We start from the raw sequence: 22,413 nt of genomic DNA on the forward strand, positions 1-22,413 counted from the left end.
CGCCCCTCTTTGTAGACGGGTTCTCCCAGCGGGAGCCAATGAGGAAGGAGGACTAGCCAGGCCTCGCCTCCAGCGGCGCGATCGCTTCCGGGGTGAGAGGTTACGCGGCGTTGTCCAAGATGGCGGCGGGAGGTTTCTGTCTGTGCTCGCTAGTCAGGTGAGCGGCGCCTCGGCTCCGGGGTTTGTTGGGGGCGGGAAAGAAAATTGTTCCCCCGCCTCCGCGCTGCCGTTACCCTCCCGCTCGCGTCCTCCCCGCCCTCTGTGTCTGCTGGCCCCGCGACCCGAGCGCTCGTCCCACGGGCTGGGGCCGGAGCGCGGCGCGGACGTGGCCTTGGCTGCGGGCGCCCTCCGGCTCTTCCTCTCGAGCGCTGTTCGCTCCTCCCGCGAGCGGGCTCTTGGCTCACCCCGGCTGCTCCTCCCTCAGTCTCTGTCACACCCCGGGGCGCCCTTGGAAAGGCTCCTGCGTCCCGCAGGCGCTCACGGCCTGGGGACTGTCAGTGAGACGCAGGCTACGGCTGCACTGGAAGCGCTGCAGCGGCCCAGCTTTGTGCAGAGTGTTGCTCCCTTTCTGATTACTGATAACGGGACTCCTGAGACCCCGCCCCGCCCCCAATGCTTTGCTCCCTCCCCTCCCAGCTGGGCTTCCTCTGCTTCGGGGCGGGGATGGGAGCTGCTGCAGCCTGCAGGTAGGAGGAAGCCGTGACTGAGCAGGGGCTGGCATGGATTAATTATCTGGATCCTCCCCCCAGCGCTGCAGTAGCTGGACTTAGGGTGACCAGACAGCAAGTGTGAAAAATCGGGATGGGGGTGGGGGGTAATAGGAGCCTATGTAAGAAAAAGACCCAAAAATCAGGACTGTCCCTATAAAATCAGGGCATCTGGTCACCCTACGACTTCTGGTGTCCAGTCAGTACATCTGACTGGGCATTGCAAGGTCCCCATTTCCACTAGACTTTCCAGTTAAAAATCACGCACCTAGCAACCTTAAATTGCACCTAGACACAGAAGCCAAAACCTGGACAGGTGGCAACCCTTTAAGTGCAGACACTACAGCAACAGGAGGCGTTCTTCCATGGCTGCAGGAAATCCTCTCCGAGAGCTAGCGGCTAGGTGAGTGGAAGAATTCTTCCAATGCCCCAGCTGTGTCTAACTATATCTCCCAGTGCATGACGTTGTTCACAGCTCTGAGTGGTGTAGTTATGCTGACTTTTTACATTGTACTGCAGATTAGGCCTAGTGCTCTTCAGTGCCCAAGTCACCTCTCAAAATGGAACTTAGGTTCCCAAGTCACTTAGCCATTTTTGAAAATTTTACCCCAAGTCTCTTGTGCTGTAGTCTAGGTGTGGCATCTTGATGACTCTGTGCCTTCTACTTGCTCAGAAGGACCATACAGAGATGGCTAAAGCAAAAAAATAGGGAGTATAGACTCCTGGTTTTTGTCCTTAGCCTTGCCACCCATTTGTGAGACTTTAAACAAATCACTTAATACTTCTGTACCTTAGTTTTCCCATCTGCAAAATGAGATTACACTGATTTACTGTGTAGGTGCTGGGATGCTTAATTTACTGTTAATAAAACAGAAAATCACTTGCTGTAATGTATAGGATCATCAATCAAAGATCAAGGCACTGTATATTCCTTTCCCTCCCTCCATCCCCTCCAAAAAAAAGTCCCTTCCCCAAAGAGTTTACAGTGGTTATGAGAAGCTGGAATAGATGGATGAGACAAACAGGTGAGGAGGAAGGGAAGGATGAAATAACCTGCTTCCTTTATTGCTATCATGTAGTAAACAGCTGTCAACTCACCACCTGCCCAGTCAGTGTGTTAGCAGTATTCTATAGGAGTCATGCCAGAGATAGCTGTATTTTGGAATATTTACTTTATTATAATTTTAAATCACCTCCATAAGCTTATTGTAACCTTCTTTTCTATTGCAGACTTCCAAGCAGAGGTTTGAAAGCAAACCAGTAATAAACTAGCTGTTAAAACAAGGTGCCGATATCCCTGAGAGTGAATAATCTGAGAAACTGCCTAGGAAATATATATAGTATTTACTGTTTAATTCATTTTTTCCATATATTATTTTGTACAAATGATGTTTGAATTTAATTTTCCCTGCTTGTTCCAGGTTGCTGTGCTCATTGTTCATCCCTGGATTGTTTCTAAGTGGAGCTTTATGTCTCTGTTTGGTTGTACTGCTGTGGGGAATACGGCTGTGGCTACAACAAAGGAAAAATCAGTTGGCCTCAACAGGAAAAGATGGGAAACGTCAATTGGTTGTTGCATTTTTCCATCCATATTGCAATGCAGGTGGTGGAGGGGAGAGAGTCTTGTGGTGTGCCATAAGAGCACTGCAGAAAAAGTAAGTGCATGTGCTTAGCAAAGTGCAAGTTTATACTGCAGTTTGATTTTTCCTGATACTTTTTATGGTATTATCTATGCAGTTTTTGGCAGCCCATATATTTAAGTAGACCACATCTAATCCAAACAGTTTCCTGAGGCATTCAAACCCTACATCTAAAACCTCTTTACCCTTTTGACACATGCATTGGTCTACACTACACTCTTCCTCCTTTTTGCTTTTGGTTTGCACTAGAAGGACCAGTTCTGCAGTCTTGAAATTTCATCTTCTGAGTGGGAATATCCTGCCCTGCAAGTTGAATTCTACTAAATAACATGGGTTCTTTTAATTAGCCAAAAAACAGCCCCACGTTTTTGTAGATCAAAGAATCTTAAGGTTCCAGAAATTTGGTTTAAAAAAAATTAAAAATCTGGTTCAGTTAAACCAAAACCAGTATTGTGTAAGGCCAACATGTTTAAGACCAAGGCTAAAAGTTTGTTCTCACTTCTGGTAATTTTGAGATGGAAATAAGTTTGTTGCATAAATTGTGACAAATTGTGATAGAAAAAGATTTGTGAAATTCTTCTTTACTGTACTCTTTCAGGTACAAAGATGCAATATATGTTGTCTATACTGGCGATAAAGATGTCACTGGAGAACAGATCGTAGAAAGTGCTTTCAGAAGATTCAACATCAAATTAACTCATCCTGTGAAGTTTGTGTTCCTAGAAAAACGTTACCTTGTGGAGGCCTCTCTTTACCCCCACTTCACTTTGCTGGGTCAAAGCTTAGGGTCTGTGTTTCTTGGTTGGGAAGCTCTTATGAAGTGTGTTCCTGATGTTTACATTGACTCAATGGGTTATGCCTTCACATTGCCTCTGTTTAAGTACTTAGGAGGTTGCCGTGTTGGGTGTTATGTTCATTATCCAACTATCAGCACTGACATGCTTTCTATGGTTAGGAGTCAGAATGCCAGATTTAACAATGCAGCCTTCATTACAAGGAATCCCCTTCTCAGCAAACTCAAACTTGTCTATTACTATTTGTTTGCTTTTGTATACGGATTGGTTGGTTCTCGCAGTGATGTCATTATGGTTAATTCTTCATGGACCCTAAATCACATCCTTTCCCTCTGGAGAGCTGGCGCTTGTACAAGTGTTGTGTATCCCCCTTGTGATGTTCAGACGTTCCTGGATATTCCATTACATGAAGAAAAGAGCACCACAGAATATTCCATTGTCTCTCTGGGACAGTTTAGGCCTGAGAAGGACCATCCTTTGCAAATCAGAGCCTTTGCTAAATTCCTGGAAAAGACAGCTCTGGGGCAGCAGTCGTTGCCAAAGCTCATCCTGATTGGAGGCTGTCGTAATCAACAAGATGAGCAGCGTGTAAACAGACTTAAAAAGCTTTGTGAAGAGCTAGGCGTTGACAAAAAGGTGGAGTTCAAAGTAAACATTCTATTTGAGGAGCTAAAGCAGTACCTGGCAGATGCAATTATCGGTCTGCACACCATGTGGAATGAGCACTTTGGAATTGGTGAGTACTTTTCCTCGACCTTAAGCACCTTAAGGCTCTGAATTCAGCTGGGGGAGGGGAGGAGAGGGAAGCTTGCTTTATGAACATGAATGAGGTACAGAAATAAGGACTTGCTTACTTTTCCTATTTGTGGAATGGGGTAAGACTGTGACCATACCTCTCTGGTATGCGTGCAGGATGAGACAAACTTTGCATCCTAATAGATGGACTGATTACATCAATTTCAGCTTGCTGAAGCCACAGCCAAATAATCAGCCATTACTAAACTATAGTTAACAAAAGTAGCAACCGAAGTGACTTACGCTGTACAGGACCATGATGTAAGTAAAGCCTGTTCAGTCAGTTCAGAAGCATACTCTCTAGCTGATAGAATTTTCCTCCTATATAGCATCTTGATGGCTTTTCTGTTACTTTCTTCATTCTCTTTCTTTGCCTACTCTTGCTTCTCACCTCCCCCAAGCCCTTTTTTTTTTTTAAACACAATATCTACTTTGTTTCCATATGTGAGAATCTTTTTGTTGTCTTCCATTATTGACTTTTTTTCCCATTTCCTGCTACTTCCTATTGGATTTTTTCCCTTTACTAAAACTCCTGAGACTTTTCAGTCTTGCTCCTATCTTGCTGCGCTAAGGGGATAAATATTGGCAACAGTGTCAATTGTAACATAATTTGCTGATTTCTCTTACGATTGTGCAGTGATCAAAAATGTTTTCTTCTGTGTTCTGGTCTAGGCTCTGCTTAGAAGTACCCTCAATACCAGTACATTTTTGTAATGGTCCCTCAAGGAATTCTAGTCCTGCCAGGTCACAAGATATTGGACTTCTAAATCCGTAATTATAATTTTGCTCATTTCCACCCATCCTCTCCCCAAAGACTCCACTTTTTGCCAGAATAGCATGTAGACACCCTACTCAGATTATGGCCCTGAATTCCAGGATGATTTAGCAGCTCACCTTCCAGGGCTTTTATCTTTAGAAAACAGGATTCCAAGCTTTAGAATATAGTTCCAGCATTATTTTCTACCTCTGGCAATTTTTGAGCTAACAGCATTTAAAATGTCAGGATTGTAGCAAAGCAGCAGCAAGGCATTAATCAGAACGCTGTCTTTTGAGGGTTGTTGTATAATCTATGGGGGTCGAATACAAATGCTATGTACTATTCAATTCCAGCACTCTTTTAGTATTCTAAGGTGTTTTAGCCTTTTGATTTTCAGTTGTTGCTGATCCCTGGGGTTAGCAGTGTGCCTAGTTCAGTGCATCTTCATTCTGTCCACCTCTGCTCTTTTCAATATGTAGCTTTTTATTCAAGTCATATTGTGTCTATTATACAAATCAGACTAGTGAAATATACTAAAAATCTCAACCTAGAAATCCAATGTTACAATATGAGTTGGCTGTAACTTGAAAGATATGGCTAAAGCCTCTGGATAGCACAAACAGATTTTCTTTTGTTATATACCTGCTACTCTTTTCATACTGAGCTTGAACTCAGATGTCAGAGTCAGATGCTAAGAAATTAAATGATAAAACAGCACCTAATACAAGTTTAAGAGTTCTAGCACTGTATGTCTTTTCCCTACAGTTTTAAGTGTTGTTGAATCCAAAAGTAGAGATGGTCTTCCCCCCTTCGCCGCCCCCAAATTTTGATGACTTTTTTAAAAACTAATTTTTCTATAAAACTTTTCAGGGTTCAGATAGAAAAACATAGAGAAAACTGGTTTTCCAGTATCCCCCCCAAAAAAGGCTGAGTGAGCAAGCAGTTTTCACTGAAAATTTTTATTTTTATCCAATCAGCTGAAATCTTCTTCATTTTTTAGTTGCCCCCAAAAAGATGAAAATTTTGGTGTAGGTTTTTCAATGAAAAACGTGAAACATTTTGGGAAAAAATGGTTCTAAAGTGTCTATTTTGAAAAAACACTTCCACTGAAAAAGCTCAACCAGCTCTATGTACATATGAGAACTGTATTCTTAACATGTTTTTTGTATCTTTCCAGGAATTGTTGAATGTATGGCAGCTGGCACAATTATTCTGGCTCACAATTCTGGTGGCCCCAAACTAGATATTGTGGTACCCTATGAAGGACATATCACAGGATTTCTAGCAGAAAATGAGGACGATTATTCTGAGACCATGGCTCAGATCCTTTCTTTGTCTCCTGAAAAGAGGCTGGAAATCAGACAAAATGCTCGCCTGTCTGTGAACAGATTTGCTGACCAAGAGTTTGAAGGGGCGTTCCTATTGTCTGTGGAGCCGTTATTTAAATAAATGTCATTTGTGTACATGGATAATAACTTTTTATACATATGTCACTTGTAAATATTTTTTTAATCTATGCTATCATGATGCAATAAAAAGTCCTATACTTCTAATGTGACATCAGCTCTGCGCATTAAACAATTTTTATTAGGGAGGGGAGGAAACCCCATTCCATGAAAATTAACTTTTTTCCAATGGACTTGCAGGGCACTGCTAACGTTTCTAAATTCTTAATGTTTTCTCATGTGTAGTAGAGCTGCATGTGGAAACTCCTCATATTTAGGTTATTTTAAAGTGGTTGTTTTTTTCTTTTGGAAGACTTCTTGCCTTAAAACAACAGGCAGGGAAAACAGATTGAGTGGCATGCTACAGTGGAGGGATTCAATTTTTAAAGATAAACACTCTGCTGATTTTGATAAGAGTCAGATGCTAAAGCCAAAAAACTTATCTCCAGGGTTAAAAGATTATTCTGAAGTTTCCAGTGAAGGCTTTGCTTGTTCTTTGAGTACAGATGGCCATGATTAATGCTGCTTTGTATTTATGATGCAAACCTTAATATTACCAAATCCTTCCTGAAATATTACATAAATCTAACAGTATTTATATTAGGTACTCTCCTTTCACAATGTAAAAGAAAAGTTCAGTTTACAGTTTCTTTGCTTGCATTCCCTAATGCAAATTTTTCAGACATCTGTCTCAGAATAAACAAACACTATTTTGCAGCCTTAGCTGTAGTGTTCACTAAGGTTTAATCCTACAGTGCTTTTAAAAAAAAGCAGGAGCAGAGGTTTAACTATTTGCAGCTGTCCCTTGTATTAACCATATCTTCTTCCTCTTATAAGGATAACTTGTTTTCTCGTGCCCTCTTTTTTTTTTTTCTATTTTAAAGAAAATTGAAAACTTGATCAGACAGAGCCTATTCCAGTGGCTCACAAATTTGGACTTTAAGCTACTGCTTCGTGTAACATTGAAACATTGTAGTCTAATGGTTAACGCTACAGCAATAGACTTCTGCTTTTAACAAAAATGGTTGGTTTGCTATGGTCTACTATAGGCTTTTTTTATATTTTAGCAAAGTAAAAAAGCTAGTAAGAGAAAGGTAAGAACTACTGAAATCAAACAGTTTTATTGTGTTCCTTCCATTTAAATAATATCCAGACAGCTTACATCTAAAATTTGAGAGGACGAGGGAGAAAAATGACAGCTGGAATAACTCCTTACCATGTTTTATCCTCTTCCAGCTGTCATTTTTTTTGCATAATGGCACTTCTAATTAGAAATTCAGGTACATAACATCCCAGTGGTACTAGTAAACTTTGCTGCTATTATTAATTATAAAAGTGTACATGGTGCGATACAAAATAAGAGCTGTGCAAGTCAAACTCTGGGTTCCTGTCTCTTAATGGCTTCCTAGAAGGAGCTACAAGCTGTACAGGACAACATATGACTGGAAAGCTTCACCAAACAGATAGATTTGGGGGAAGAGAGGTAGGGGAGTAGGTGTATAACTAGAAGAGTGCACTTCTGACATATGGAACAGAGAAAAGCACAAAGTCAGGAATGTACTAAAGACTGGATGGAGAGAGAGGCAGTGTAGATGAGTAAAGATATAAGCAGGAGCTGAGTTTGCTTTTCATTTTCGCCAGAGATTTTTTTTAAAGGGATTAATTTTAGCCACTTGAATAAGTAGCCTGAATGTTGAAAGTGCAGCATGCCAAGCAGCTCCCTCTTGTTTCAAATGAGTGCTCAGCACTTCTTCAGGTGCCTAATATGGATTGAGAAACTTAACTTCAGACACCTGTTTTTAAAATATTGGCCCTGCTATGGCTCTATCTTCCAGCAAACTTAGGAAAGTCTTGAAGCAGCAGTCAACCTCCTATTTTAGCTGATTGCTGCTTCCTGCCTGCCTTCTCCATTACATGTGTCAGCAGTAAGTGAATCAGTGTTATTGTCTAAAACCTCATCAGGTTTCCCAGGTATTTTACTAGCTAAGCTTTCTCTCTCTCCTTCTGGTTTGTCTTTGTTTGCTGACTGGATTGGCACCTCTCTGTCTTCCTCTGCCAGAGAAGTTGCCACTTTTTCTAGTGATTCCACCAGCTCATCCCTCAATTCATCTTCAGATTCTTCAAAGTTCCTACATGTTTAAACAAAGAAAATGGATGTTAATATAATGTGTCACCATTATTAGCTGTCCTGGTCTCAAAGCCCATAAGGTCTTCATTTAAAAAAAATTGTTTTGTGAGAAGTATAAGAACAGCCATACCAAGTCAGACCAAAGGTCCATCTAGCCCAGTATTTGTTTACCGACAGTGGCCAATACTAGGTGCCCCAGGGGGAGTGACCCTAACAGGCAATAAAAGCTGGGTATGAAATTTAAATATTTTCCTGTCCCCATTCCTCTGTCCTGTTAAGCTCCACTAAAACTACAACGTAAGTGATGCGGAGACAGCCAATGTTATCATTGCTGTATCTGCATTTGTCTATACTAATGGTGTAGAAAGCATTAGTATTGGCATGTTCATGAACTAATTTAAGTTGACCTAATTCTGTAGTTTAACAAGATCTAAAATCCAATTTGGCTGCTAACAACTTTCTCTGTTTAATTACACTGTGAAAAGTCTAAAGGGACAGAGGAATTTTTTTTAAAGCAACTTAGCCTGCTGGGCCAGTTTTCCTATGAGAAGGAATCTGTCCATTCATAGCTTTTTCCTCTTCTGGAGTAACTTGACTTAAGTTACCTTATCCATATCAGTGACTTACGTGTCATCATCATCAGATCTTGGCTCAAGTCTGTTTTCATCGGTATCGATAGTGGAGCCTGTTTCTGCATTATCATCCTTATTCTCTTTTGGCAGCCAGGGTGATAATGTACCCTCTGGAGAGTGAGAGGGAAAAAAATACCTGGTAAGTGTACCCAAAATATCTAAAACCACTACAGAAATTCTTGGAATGGATTTTGTTCAAATCACAACAATGCAAACACCAGACTTCACTGATGGCCATTGTTGCTGTTCATAGAAATATTTAGATAGTTATAGCTCCCTAATCATGTTTACTTTCCAGCACAAAACCTAGTGGGTGGGAGGGCAACGCAGATCTGAAAGTTCAGAGAAGACTGAATTTTTAAAAATTGCCCTGGTATTGCTTAAGGGCCTTATTCTGCAAATAATCCATCTGGAATGAATGTGACTATTTGGGTAGCAAGGTATTTAATGTGAGCAAAGGTGGCAGAATTGGGTCTTAAGTCTGGTTTATTAGACTTAATCGCTAAAAGATAGATCAGCTAAAAGTCTGTGATCCTAGTACAGCACTCCCTCTATGGCTTGTTGAATATGGGTAGTGAGATTTTAGCCTGGTTCAAATTTCTTAAAAGAAGTATATCTATGAGGAGAGAATAATATTGTCAGGATGGGGTAGTTTTTTCAATAGCCTGACATGCTGAGAGAGCGCATGTATGTTAGTTAGCTAGGGAGTGTTGATTGTGCAACTTCAAATGAAAGAATTTTCCCTGTAATCCATTCAATATGCTAGTGTTTAACACATGCAATTGAATTGGTTTTAAAGGCCTGTATCTAATTCCAGGTTCAGTTAATTTGCATTGGAGCGTGCAAAACATACTCCTTTCCAATTGCACTAATTACGTTATGAAAATTGTTTTACACTTCCTTTTTGGCAACATGCACTGTAACTTTGTGTTGGGTTTTTTCTTTTTAAAAACCATCACCTTAACGGTATGCTGCAACCTAACTGATTAGGGCTCAGTGTTGATGTCCTATATGTGGAATTGTACCATGTTCAAAGTCAGTTGTGCTTATGCCATCATATGCTATATCCTCTAGAAAAGCTATAGCAATTTATGTTGATGTATCCAAAAACAGTGCAGCTACTAATAATATATGGAAGATTTTCTTATGTCTTGGGAAAGTGTTTTGAAAAAATGTTCATTGCCAGAGATAGCTTTCTCTAAAGTAAGAACAGCTGAATTCCCGTTCTTGTCCCCTGACAAAGTGAAACTGATGATAATTTGAAAATAATGCTGGATAGAAAAAATGTGCTGGCTTTGTGAAGTTAGTAAGCTGCAAAAATTCAGTGGCAGTTATAATACCATCTGGATCCCCCTAGCTCTAAAATACTAACCATCTACTAAATGACTGAACCCTTCTCTTTGGTCTTAATAGTTTGCCAAGTGATTAAAATATTTTTGTTTCACAGGTCCTATGCTAGCTACAATAAGAACATTTTAATCAAAGAAAAACTCCCTCTGGAGATGTTGGACATCTTATGTCTCTCTCCATTCTCAATATCTTATTTCCATTTTCATCATCAAAATATTTAGTAAAATTCTTCAGAGGACTTATCCTATAATTTGCAGTAACAAATATCCTACCAGATTCCTCTTCAGTCCAGGTGAAGGAGTCATTAGACAGTTCTGCTTTCGCTAAGATACTCAGCAGTGTCCCAGGTGCTTCTTGTTTCCACTGTTTCCTGTTTTCTGGTGTTTCTTCAGGCACGACAACCACCCGGCCAGCTAGGAAATAGGAGGAGCATCAAGTCGCTGCATGTGATAAAACGTGAATGTGACTTGGCATTATTGCCATGTTCCCTTGCCAACTTAAAAAGATTTTCATTTTTATAGTGGAGTTTCTCATTTCTTTGGCTCCTTAAGTAGCTAACTGCTTTCCTTTGGGATTTTCCTTCTCCAAGCAGACTGCTTTATCTGCAGTATTTGTTCTGACTGGTATTGCAAGGAAGGCCTACTTTTGGAGTATTTGCCACCAAATTTTCTAATGATCAGGTAACACCATTGTTTCTAATACTCAAAAATAACAAGATTAAACACTTTGATACTATTCTCGTAGAGATACTTTATAGTGAGGACAGAGGGGTAGCCATGTTAGTCTGGATCTGTAAAAAGCAACAGAGTCCTGTGGCACCTTATAGACTAACAGACCTATTAGAGCATAAGCTTTCGTGGGTGAATACCCACTTTGTCATTCATCTGACGAAGTGGGTATTCACCCACGAAAGCTCATGCTCCAATACACCTGTTAGTCTTTAAGGTGCCACAAGGCTCTTTGTTGCTTTCTACAAGAATAATTACATTTTCATTAAAGCAAAATAGCCTTCTACAATTCAGACCTTGAGTAAGCAGGTGCAACTCCATTGACTAATTCCTGATCTCTTTCTCATAGTCCATTACGGGCTGAGAAAGCTTCACGGGAGGTGTCCCTGACATATATCATCAAAAGTGGAATGAAACAAAGAGGGATGGTGTGGTCCTTAAACCTACGTAAGGGGGAGAAGAGCAAACATGGTTTAGCGCCAATCCCTGGGGCTCATGGAAGCCTTTCCATGCCAGTTGTAGGCATGTGTACAAATCCTTTGGAGGGTCTCCACTAAGAAATCTGCATGTGGAGGGGAAGTGAAGCCAGGACGTAGTGTAGTGGTTCTGGTCTTCCCCTGGAATAGACAAGGAGCTACAGGCTAGTGCTGTTCTTTTCTTGTAGATCCTTGAGCTCCATTTACCCTGTCACTAATCCCTGCCTCTGGAGGAGAGAAGGCAGAAGGTTTGCAAGTCCTAACAGACTGCTCCTATCTTTGCCTTCCTGTGAGTGTTTCTGGGGGAAAAACATAGCTCGCTGTTATTTATTGAGTGCCATAGTGGAGTTTGGCCCTGTACACGCAGAGGAGCCTGCCAGAACAAGCTTACAGTCAAAATTACACATAAATAATATAGCTCATGCATAATACACCGAACGAAGGTTTAGTCTCAGAGTAGCGCAGATATTCTTTTCCACAACAGTAAATACCAGCCTCTGGACAGCTAGGGATTAACAAAGCTCTCAGGGCAGTTCCCTGCTGTTCCCTTCTGCTGAGAGAATGATGGCTATAATGTTGATTCTTTACGATTAAAGGAAGAGGAAAACCCTCAGTGTGCTGATATGGAGCTGCGTCCCCCATCCCCATCCCTGGAAAATATTTAGGCCAGGTTTTAGCTGGGCCTCAGCCCAACAGCCACTGTTAGCTGTGCAGTTTTTCACCCACAATTAAATATGATTAAATTGCACCCACAACTGCATTTTTTTAAAAACCTGTTTTTAATTGTGCTTGCAATTCTGGAGGTCATTGTGAAAACTAAGGCCGTAGGGCCACCTTCTGTCTTTCCCAGTGGCAGTCCCTGCAGACAGTCTTGCTGAGTCCAGGCACCCATGGCAGAGTTGACACAGAGAGAGAACTGTGTCAGAGCAGCCTCCTCTGAAAGATCGACCACAACAACCACCATCCTTTGGAATGGTGCAAAGGACTCTCTGCCATGTGACAGCATATTTCTGTGTGTCAATGCAGAAACAGGAGGAGGACCATGATTCCGTCCCCACCCCACTCTTGGGTGCTGTTGCTGATAGACTTCCCTGGGTGCCAGGAACACAAGGCCCAAGACTGTGGTTATTCCTTGTGCACATTTGCAAGGTGGGAGATAGCTTCTTGCACCTTTTCCCACCCTGTACACGCATGCAGGGCAAGCCACAGTCTAGCTCATATCATAAAGCACTAGTTAAGCACTCATTATGATTGATGATGATAACACCAACTTCTTATATAGTGCTTTTCATCAGTAGATTTCAATGCACTTTACAAAAGATGGAAAGTAGCATTATCCCCATTTTACACACGTTAGAACAAATGGCAAATTATTACTACATCCTTTGGTTGAATATATGTGATAACCTCAATTACCATGACAAATTCCTGTAATAACAGCACAACAGATCTCATGAATAGTCTACTGTGAAACTCCCAAATCAAAAACACACTATTGTTTAAATGTCTATAACCAGTCTGGCCGGAGTAAGTTGGTCTTTGTCCACACACAGTAAAAAAACACCAAATTCATACCAAGTTCACTTTCAGCCATTGTAGGGCAGACAGATGTGATGTCTGCCTCAGCTAGAAAATCCAGGAGAGTCTGGGGGGCTCCAGCTTGCCATTGTTTTCTGATTTCCATGGCATTATCTATATTGCCAGCCTCTAAGAGAAAGAAAAGAACAAATAAATATTTCAATGCCCTTCAAACAAATTTTACTGTGATTCTAATGCTTACTCTGACATATATTGGAAACAAATCCTGTAAACAAGGATCCATCAGATGCTATGATAGGAGTCACTGACTGAATTTAAGTTAGCGTAACTACTAATTAATTTCCACGGTCAATATATTCACTTGCCCTGGGCTTCCCTAAGTAATACCTCCTTCCGGAGAGCATAGTTCTTCCAAAGTTTTTTGTGTGTGATCTTCATAGATCTTCATCCATTTCTCCTTAAGATTCTCACCATCCTCAAAAGTTAACGTCTCGTTAAGTTTATCTAGTTCCTGAAACAAAACAGATTTTAGTAAGAAACAGAACAAAAACATTGGGCAGTCACTTAATTCCCGTTTTTATTGATTTTTTCAAATGTTTTCAGGTGGACAGGCAGATTGAAACAGTGACAGAACATGAAAAGTGATAATGCAGCAGGACTTTCAGAATACACATGATTATTTGTAAAACACTGGTTTGCAAGAGGCTTTCCAAACATGTAGGAAGACAGGTTGGTAGACTGGTGCCTAATAAATAGTGTGTGTTATTTTGAAAAGGAGTTCTACTTTCAGATGTTAGGGTTTTTAAAACACATAACCACATCACTCTCTATATATCTTCTAAAGTGTCATTTCGATTTCTTCCAAAAGTGTCTGATTCACTGTTGTATTATTTCTGCTTTGTGCTTAGAATCATAGAAGATTAGGGTTGGAAGAGACCTCTGGAGGTCATCTAGTCCAACCACCTGCTCAAAGCAAGACCAACCCCAACTAAATCATCCCAGACAGGGCTTTGTCAAGCCAGGCCTTAAAAACCTCTAAGGATGGAGATCCCACCCTCCCTATGTAACCCATTCCAGTGTTTCACCACCCTTCTAGTGAAATAGTTTTTCCTAATATCCAACCTAGACCTCCCCCACTGCAACTTCAGATTATTGTTTCTTGTTCGGTCATCTGCCACCACTGAGAACAGCCTAGCTCCATCCTCTTTGGAACCCTCCTTCAAGTAGTTGAAGGCTGCTATCAAATCCCTCCTCACTCTTTTCTCCTGCAGACTAAATAAGCCCAGTTCCCTAAGCCTCTCCTCATAAGTCATGTGCCCCAGCCTCCTCCTCATTTTTGTTGCCCCCTACTGGACCCTCTCCAATTTGTCCACATCCTTTCTGTAGTGGGGAGTCCAAAACCAGACGCAGTATTCCAGATGTGGCCTCACCAGTGCCAAATAGAGGGGAATAATCACTTCCCTCGATCTGCTGGCAATGCTACTACTAATGCAGCCCAATATGCCGTTAGCCTTCTTGGCAACAAGGGCACACTGCTGACTCATATTCAGCTTCTCATCCACTGTAATCCCCAGGTTCTTTTCAGCAGAATTGCTGCTTAGCCAGACAGTCCCCACCCTGTAGCAGTGCATTGGACTCTGCCGTCCTAAGTGCAGGACTCTGCACTTATCCTTGTTGAACCACATTAGGTGATTGTGATTCCTCACTCCCTGCCCATTGAAATCTAAATGGAGCTATCCTGGCATAACACAGGAGTAATGCAGCAGTGACTCAGGCCCAACTTTTAAATTCTTTGAACAAGTTATTTCGGTAGAAGAAGGAAGATCGGCCTTATTATCATATATGTTTATTTATAAGCCAGCTCAGCATCCCACAAAAAAGGGTATAAAAATCAGTTTCTTTGCAAACTCAATAGGCTTAGAAATTAAAGTAGTAGGTCGGCATGATTAGGGAATAACAGGATGTTTTGCCTGAGAAGCTTAATTCCCAGTAAGTGAAGATGAGGTGTCTGAACCATGGCATACATAGTAACTTTAAAGACTCCAGTAAGGAATTATATTAGGCAGAAGTTCTGACTGCAGCCCTATTTCTATGAAAGTTTCTACACACTGCACTGTATTACCAGCTCTATGGTACTGTTGAACTTATAAACTCTGCAGGAACCCTCTGGTCTGCAGAGCTTGAAAATGTAGCAAAGTCAGAGAGAATAACCAGGACCACAATATGTAGTTTATAACTCTATAAGACAAGAGAGGCTCTTGGCCCTAGTGACCCTCTTTGATTCTGTGCAATTTATAAGCTGCACAGACAACTGAGGCCACAGAGGTTATATACAGTACAAAGTTCTCCAGAAATGCTATGGACTTTTGAATTCTATGGAACAACCACCAACTCAAAACAACTGTAGCTAGTAGCTCCAAAAGCAGCCACTGACATGTTTCAGAAATACTCAAAGGCAGTTTATTAAAGTAATTTATAAGCCAAATTTGGAGATTGCAGACTAAATCACTTTTGAGATACGATATTCCCAAAAAAACTTTTACAAAAGTAAAATTACTCTGGGCTTTCATCCTTTTGTTTCTGATTAGGGCTGTCAATTAATTGCAGTTAACTCATGCGATTAACTCAAAAAAATTAATATCGATTAAAAAAATTAACTGCAATTACTTGCACCAGTTAAACAACAGAATACCAATTGAAATTTATAAAATATTTTGGATGTCTTTCTACACTTTCAAATATATTGATTTCAATTACAACACAGAGTACAATGTGTATAGTGCGCACTTTATATTATTTTTAATACAAATATTTGCACTGTAAAAATGATAAAGAAATAGTATTTTTCAATTCACCTCATACAAGTACTGTAGTACAATATCTTTATTGAGAAAGTGCAACTTGCAAATGTAGATTTTTTTTTGTTACATAACTGCACTCAGAAAGCAAAACAATGTAAAACTTGAGAACCTCCACATCCACTCAGTCCTACTTATTGTTCAGCCAATTGCTAAGACAAACAAGTTTGTTTATATTTACGGGACAAAATGCTGCCTGCTTCTTATTTACAATGTCACCGGCATTTGTGAGAACAGGCATTTGAGTGCAGTTTTTTTTTGTACATAATTCTACATTTGTAAGTTCAACTTTCATGATAAAGAGACTGCACTACAGTACTTGTATTAGATGAACTGAACAATACTGTTTCTTTTGTTTTTTACTATGCAAATATTTGTAATAAAAAATAATAAAACATGACCACTGTACACTTTCTATTCTGTGTGGTAACTGAAATCAATATATTTGAAAATGTAGAAAACATCCCAAATATTTAAATAAATGGTTTTCTATCCTTTAACAGTGCGACTCATTGTGATTCATCTTTTTAATCACATGATTCTTCACGATTCATTTTTTTAATCGCTTGACAGCCCTATTTCTGATTAATGCTTTATCCAATCACCATCAAATTTCCCCCTCCAAAAATCTTCCTCTGGCAGATGACCATACCTGTGCAATATCAAATAGAATGTTTTCATTATAACAAAGGGAGAAGAGGATTATAATGGAAACCTAGTTACAACTTATATGATGGAGCTGCTATCATATCTTCAGACTACTAAAGCAAATGTGTTTTTAACATAGCTACAACATACCTCTTCTTGCACAGTATCTTCCTCAGGAACACATGCATCTAAATTAATTTCAAATTTTACTCCTCCCTAAAAAAAAAGACGTTCACATACTTCATTAAAGTAGCTCATTAAAATCTATTCAGCTTAAAAGGGGCACTACAAATTCAAAAATTACTTTTCTATGAAAACTGTTTGTCTATTGTTATTACAAGTGACAAGATAACTATGCCTGAATAGATTAGAAAAAAAATATTTCCCTGTTTGTTCACTTTGTTTATTTGACAGCAATTTCTGTGTAGTCAGTTTCAGTATGGTTAGTTTTGCACAGAAACAGGGAAGGGGAAAAAAGGTTTCAAAATTGAAAAATGTAGCAACAAAGATTAGCAGGTGGTTTCAGGAAAGAAGTAGTACTTAAAACTATTTTAAAAACCCTTACTAAAATGGACAATGTCTCTATAAACGTAAGAGGGATAGCAATCTTTTAGATAGTTATTATGTGATAATTATTGTATCAGATAGCAAACATTTGTATGACAAGATGGCAATGTCAGAGAATTAAAGAAAAGCCACACTGAATAACCATCTAGTGGCCCCCTTTGCCATACACACACACAGGGCCGACGGGGGGAGGAAAGCCGGTACAAATTACCAGGGCGTGGTGGTCCGGAAGGGGGCCCGGCTTCCCCAGCTTCATCGGTCCTGTTTAGCCGGTCCGCCCTTGCTGGGGGGCCCGGAAAAAAATTTTCACCGGGGCCCGAACCCTCTCTCGGCGGCCCTGTTACACAACTGGTCTCTGTTGTAGATTCTCAAGAATCCTGTCCAGTCCAAATTTTGAATACTTGCTGTGCCTGGTCTGCAATAACTTCCATTAGAAGCCTTATTCCAATGCCTAATTGAGATTATTGTTAGAAAAGTTTCCTGATATCTCATGTAAATTTTCGTTTAACATTTTCATCTGCTTCTATCATTCAAATAACAGTAGAGAGATACGGTAAAACCTCAAAGATACAAACACCAGAGTTATGGACTGACTGGTCAACCAGACACCATGTGAAAGCAGAAGTAACCAATCAGACAGCAGCAGAGACCAAAAAAAGAAAAAGCAAGTACTGTATTGTGCCCGTACTGCATCTTAAAGGTAGACCTAGGCACATCTGGGCTGCCTGTCCCCACCCATACCCCCTTGGCAGTCACTTATAGCAAGATGCTGGCGCTGCCAGCCCAAGGCGCGCATGCGCACACGGACACACACACGTGCACACAGACACACACACCCCTACCTGGAGGGGGATGTGCTGTTTTTACCTCTCTTCCCTAGGCTGGGAGGGCGACATGCTGTTTTCACACACACCCCTGCAGAGAGGGGGACAAGCCTGCAAATTCATGTGCTGCTGAATCCTGGCTGGGAGTGTCAGCTGCTGGATCTGGAGCCCGAACTGTGCTTTGTTCAGAGTTATGAACATTTCAGAGTTACGGACCACCTCCATTTCCAAGGTGTCCATAACTCTGAGGTTCTACTGTAAGAGGTAATGACTTACAAAGGAAATGTTGATGGATTAATAGCCAGACCTAACTTTGACTGAACCTGAATTCAACTGGAGTATTTTTATACAGTACACCTCTACCCCAATATAAGATGAATTCGGATATAACACGGTAAAGCAGTGCTCCAGAGGGTGGGGAGGCGGGCTGCACACTCCAGTGGATCAAAGCAAGTTCGATATAACGCGGTAAGATTTTTTGGCTTCTGAGGACAGCGTTATTTCGGGGTAGCAGTGTACTAGTATGCCTTGATAAAAAGATAACTAAGAGGAGATATGACAACTGTGTAGAGTATCTAAAGTGTAGCTGTAGCTGTGTTGGGCCCAGGATATTACAGAGACAAGATAGGTAAGGCAGTATCTTCAACTGGACCAACTTCTCTTGGTGAGAAAGACAAGCTGTCTAGCCACATAGAGCTCTTCTTCAGGTTGTCTCTCTCACCATGAGAAGTTGGTCCAATAAAAGATATTACCTCACCCACCTTGTCACTAGAGTATCTAATGGGAGTCACTATCAAGTTGGGGGCAGGGCTGTGTTACCATGCTACTTTCCTTGACGACCTTTTGCTCCCACAGAAACTCTTCTCCAGCGATCCATAAAGTAGCACTGGTGTTGACTTGTCTGCAACCTGCTTTCTAGGGCTATCATGGCATAGTGGGACCATCTGAGACAAACAGAGGAAAGCTATAAAGGAGAACAAAATAGGGCAATGATGTCAATTACCTTTGTTTTACATTTCTTTTCCAGGACTCTTCTCTCTTGCCAGTTCTGTAGTCTGATATGTTTTAAGTTTTCTTCAATATCCTTGAAGAAAAAAATAAAATGCTCATAAAGTTCAAAAAGTACAATTATACATCCACTCTTCAGAACCAGAGTATGTATAGACTATGTATAAAGTGTATGGTTTATGGTGTACATATATTAATTGCTCTTTATGAGTATTCTCCTGATTGCTTCACTGCTAATTGGAATGGAACAGCAAATAACTGCCAACGTTAGCTGACTTGGCAAAAAAATAAAAAAGTTAGGAAACTTTTTGAAAAGTGCAAACCTCTGATTTTTCAAACTCCCATATTTAAAGAATACTTTGTCAGATTACCCCCAACAAACCAAACCCCTGCTCTGACACAGGACCAGTATAAGAAGTTTCAGATTCATCTAGTTCTAGTTTGAGAGTCAGTGAAAAATCAAGTTTAGAATGGAAATCTGGGTACAACCTTAACTGTGGAAAGACTAATCGCCCTCCATAGTATCTTGTCTCATCATGGCACTTAAAATGTTATTTAATTATAACACTTCATTTTCCTACATCCAATGCCATAACATAGCTACCTGTCAAATAAACAGGAAAATTAGCATATCCTAAGGCATCAGGTGCATCACCATCTCCCTAATAAAATATCCAAACAATTTTTTGATTTTAATTAACACGTGAAGCATAAGAAAATTCTCTCAAATACGTGGAGCAAGTCCATGAACACAGCTGAAGTCAAGGAGGTGCTTAGTCCACAGCTGCACTGCGCCATCTATTAGATGTTAGGAGATTGGGTTTCTGTGCTGTTTTAATCCTGATTTCCCATAAACTGGCTGTGCCCTTGATTTAAATGGGCACTGAATCAGGTCCCAGACGCAAGTGGTCTCAATATACTCTGTTGTCTCTAGTATAAAGAAATAAACTACCTGGAGCCAAGTCACGCCTTAGAATTACATAGCACACTGACATCACCCATTCCAAAATGTGCATGTCTATTTTGTAGAACTGATAAATGAAATTGTTTTCAATTGTTCACTTTATTAATGTAACTTCTGTGCACCATTCACTACACTTGCCTATACTGTAACTTCTGTTCTCACTCCATTTTGTAAAAGCTTCTTCCAACCTTCATTTTTGCAAACCCTGCTGTAATCTTATTAGTTTAGTTTAGATGTGTGAATGAGGTATGTATGAATGATGGAATCAGCCTCCAGCCCCAGCCTGTCCTGATGAGATAAAGTTCAAATACCAACGGCTGAAGACCTAGACAACAGCCCTAAACAAAGTAAGAAGCATCCATCCTAAAAAGAAAAGGACAACAGAACAACAGAAGGAAGATCAAAGCCAGGTTCAAGGCTGAAAGTCACGCCTGCAATTGATGGGTGATCAATCTAAACCCAGAGGCAGCGTGACACAGCAAGACCTATAGACTTTGAATCCAAACTAAAAGCCTATAAAAAAGAAGGGTGAGATGAGAGACTCTGGGTAACATTCTGCTGCCAACATGGAAGAACATCGGTGCCTGCCCAACAGAGATCCAGCTCGGCCTTGTGCCCGGCTTTCCTGGCCAGTTAGCTGCCACAAGCTACGAACCCAAGCTACAAAATCAAGCTATGAACTTAAGCTATCTTCAGGACTGGTAACTATGCAGCAGCTGCAGAACATCTGATGGATATATATATATATATATATATATCTGTGTGTGTGTGTGTGTGTGTGTGTAAGAATTAAGATATTAGTTATTAGTCATAAATTGTTATCATAATAAATGTGGCATCTTTGCCTTGTCCCCTTTAATAAGATCCTGCTGGTTTTTACTGGTCTAATATAATTGGTACAACAATTTTCCACCAATTCCCCTGTCGCAACTCCCTGATAACCATCCTATAAAAAGAAATAGTCAAACTCCCAAAATAGTCAGGCCAAATCCTCTCCCCAGTCCAAGTAATTGGGCTAGCTGGCTGCTGCAGAAGTCTCCGTGGTCTGGAAAAACGAGAATGGAGCCACTCTTCAGCTGCTAGTCCCTCCTAAGAGCTGGAGTTGGTTTGCCAGCCCTTGGTGAGGAACAAGTGGAGGATCTATGCTACAGGGGATCCTCTGGCCCTACATCTCCTCCCAGCTTGTTCCCAAGTCTCTTCCTGGCCAAGAAGTCCCAATGGAATTTGGCTCTAACTCACTCCCTGTGCAGCCTCTGCAAGTCTTGCTCCTCCACAGCAAAACTGAACCTGCTTAGCTCTGCATGGAGCCATCCACACTCATGAAGATCTGCCCGTGTGAGTGGATTCCACTGCATGCCACTTTTAAAGCATGAAAAAAGGAACAGATTTCTTTAAATAAAGCAAAAGTATATCACAGTAAAAGTTGGGGAGAAACAACATTGACCTGAACAAATTAGGACCAAAAGAGAGAAACTTCTCAGGCTAGACATAAAATGAACATAGGGACATAAAATCTCACATGCAGTAAAAAGTGACTCTATCGGATCTAAGTTATTTTTCATGTGTTCCTTATTTCCTTGACTATTACTTCTCAGAGTTCTCTGAGAAATAGACTAGAGGTGTGCAGGATCACATTAACTTACTGTACTTTAGTTACTTTGCAGTAATGTGTTCAAACTCGGTTACAGAATGTTGGTACCTGGACTGGTGGTTCTCTTCTTCCAGGAGTATCTTTTGGATCAGGCTGGCCCCCAGCTTTCCCATGTTTCACAAGATAGGTTTTGTCTTTTATTTGTGAATTCTCCTAAAGGATATATTTACAAAATGCTTGTTTCAGTTACTGGGTAAATTAGATATTGACTTTAAATGATCGCTTCTGGAACTGTGCAGGGGGGGAGTTGTTACCTGCAATGCTCCTGCTTTGAATCTAAGTTCTTTTACATCACTGTGGTACTGCTGCCGAATTTTCTGTAATTGTTTCAGGTATTCCTGTTAAACAGCACCAGGTTTAAAATATTGTGCATGCAGTTTCCCTTAGAAACAACATTTTTTAAGAAAAAATAATCCATGGACATCCAAATTATCTGTATAACTATATATAGTAATATTGATTCTACCTTAATATCTTAATGTAGTTACATTTGTTTTAATAAGTAAGTTCATTATAAATTAAATACATTAGCATGTAATTTTTGTGTATCCATATCAGAAGTACCAGTAAGTATTATTACTATTTTATCAATCATACAAAAGCATCACAGAATCAAGTACAGTTTATATAAAAAATATAAGTAATCTCCATGGATAACAATATATCGCGTAAATAGCATCTCTAAATGTGGTAGTGAAGGGTGAAACTGGGAACAAAAACTAAGAGAATAATACATCTTTTGATTTCTGCACATGGGGACTAATTCTCCTCTCACGCTGTTTTTACAACAATATAATTCTACTGACTTCAAAGGAAGTGAGATCAAAATCAGGACTGTGCTCTTTCATATGGCTACTCAAATCAGCTTCTTGTACCAGGACCTTACCAGGTGGTGACGGTGC

At 40.4% G+C, this 22,413-nt stretch overlaps 2 protein-coding genes across 6 annotated transcripts in view; one reads left to right on the plus strand and one right to left on the minus strand.

Moving 5' to 3' along the window:
- The first annotated feature begins 3 nt into the window (after nucleotides 1-3).
- ALG11 (ALG11 alpha-1,2-mannosyltransferase) lies at nucleotides 4-6,256 on the plus strand. 4 transcript variants are annotated; one of them, XR_007773880.1, is made up of 5 exons: nucleotides 4-157; nucleotides 2,129-2,362; nucleotides 2,946-3,877; nucleotides 4,054-4,197; nucleotides 5,871-5,968. XR_007773880.1 is itself a non-coding variant. In XM_050949405.1 (4 exons), exons 1-4 carry the CDS (start codon nucleotides 120-122, stop codon nucleotides 6,140-6,142), a joined length of 1,476 nt encoding a protein of 491 aa, XP_050805362.1. In that variant the 5' UTR covers nucleotides 7-119; the 3' UTR covers nucleotides 6,143-6,256. The 4 variants fall into 4 exon arrangements, 2 of the variants coding, with proteins under 2 accessions (XP_050805362.1, XP_050805371.1); XR_007773879.1 differs by having other exon boundaries at nucleotides 4,105-4,197; XM_050949405.1 differs by lacking the exon at nucleotides 4,054-4,197 and having other exon boundaries at nucleotides 7-157; nucleotides 5,871-6,256.
- A 1,758-nt stretch (nucleotides 6,257-8,014) lies between these two features.
- The window catches only part of NEK5 (NIMA related kinase 5), a 41,504-nt gene continuing 27,105 nt past the window's right edge, over nucleotides 8,015-22,413 (minus strand). For both annotated transcript variants that reach the window (XM_050948230.1, XM_050948238.1), the window contains exons 15-23: nucleotides 21,766-21,849; nucleotides 21,560-21,664; nucleotides 18,892-18,972; nucleotides 16,648-16,713; nucleotides 13,379-13,502; nucleotides 13,028-13,159; nucleotides 10,521-10,661; nucleotides 8,894-9,008; nucleotides 8,015-8,267 (exon numbers count right to left, since the gene is read on the minus strand). In XM_050948230.1, coding sequence (XP_050804187.1) covers nucleotides 8,015-8,267; nucleotides 8,894-9,008; nucleotides 10,521-10,661; nucleotides 13,028-13,159; nucleotides 13,379-13,502; nucleotides 16,648-16,713; nucleotides 18,892-18,972; nucleotides 21,560-21,664; nucleotides 21,766-21,849 — 1,101 coding nt within the window. The remainder of the gene's footprint in view (nucleotides 8,268-8,893; nucleotides 9,009-10,520; nucleotides 10,662-13,027; nucleotides 13,160-13,378; nucleotides 13,503-16,647; nucleotides 16,714-18,891; nucleotides 18,973-21,559; nucleotides 21,665-21,765; nucleotides 21,850-22,413) is intronic.

Source organism: Gopherus flavomarginatus, chromosome 1, assembly GCF_025201925.1.
Source record: "Gopherus flavomarginatus isolate rGopFla2 chromosome 1, rGopFla2.mat.asm, whole genome shotgun sequence".
Taxonomy (NCBI): Eukaryota; Metazoa; Chordata; order Testudines; family Testudinidae; genus Gopherus; species Gopherus flavomarginatus.

Excerpts from the sequence above, each read along its gene's own strand:
- ALG11 (XM_050949405.1), top strand. The coding sequence starts at position 120 with ATGGCGGCGGGAGGTTTCTGTCTGTGCTCGCTAGTCAG. Across the intron at positions 158-2,128 it reads TGTCTGTGCTCGCTAGTCAG|GTTGCTGTGCTCATTGTTCA; the intron begins GTGAGCGGCGCC and ends TGCTTGTTCCAG. Across the intron at positions 3,878-5,870 it reads GAATGAGCACTTTGGAATTG|GAATTGTTGAATGTATGGCA; the intron begins GTGAGTACTTTT and ends GTATCTTTCCAG.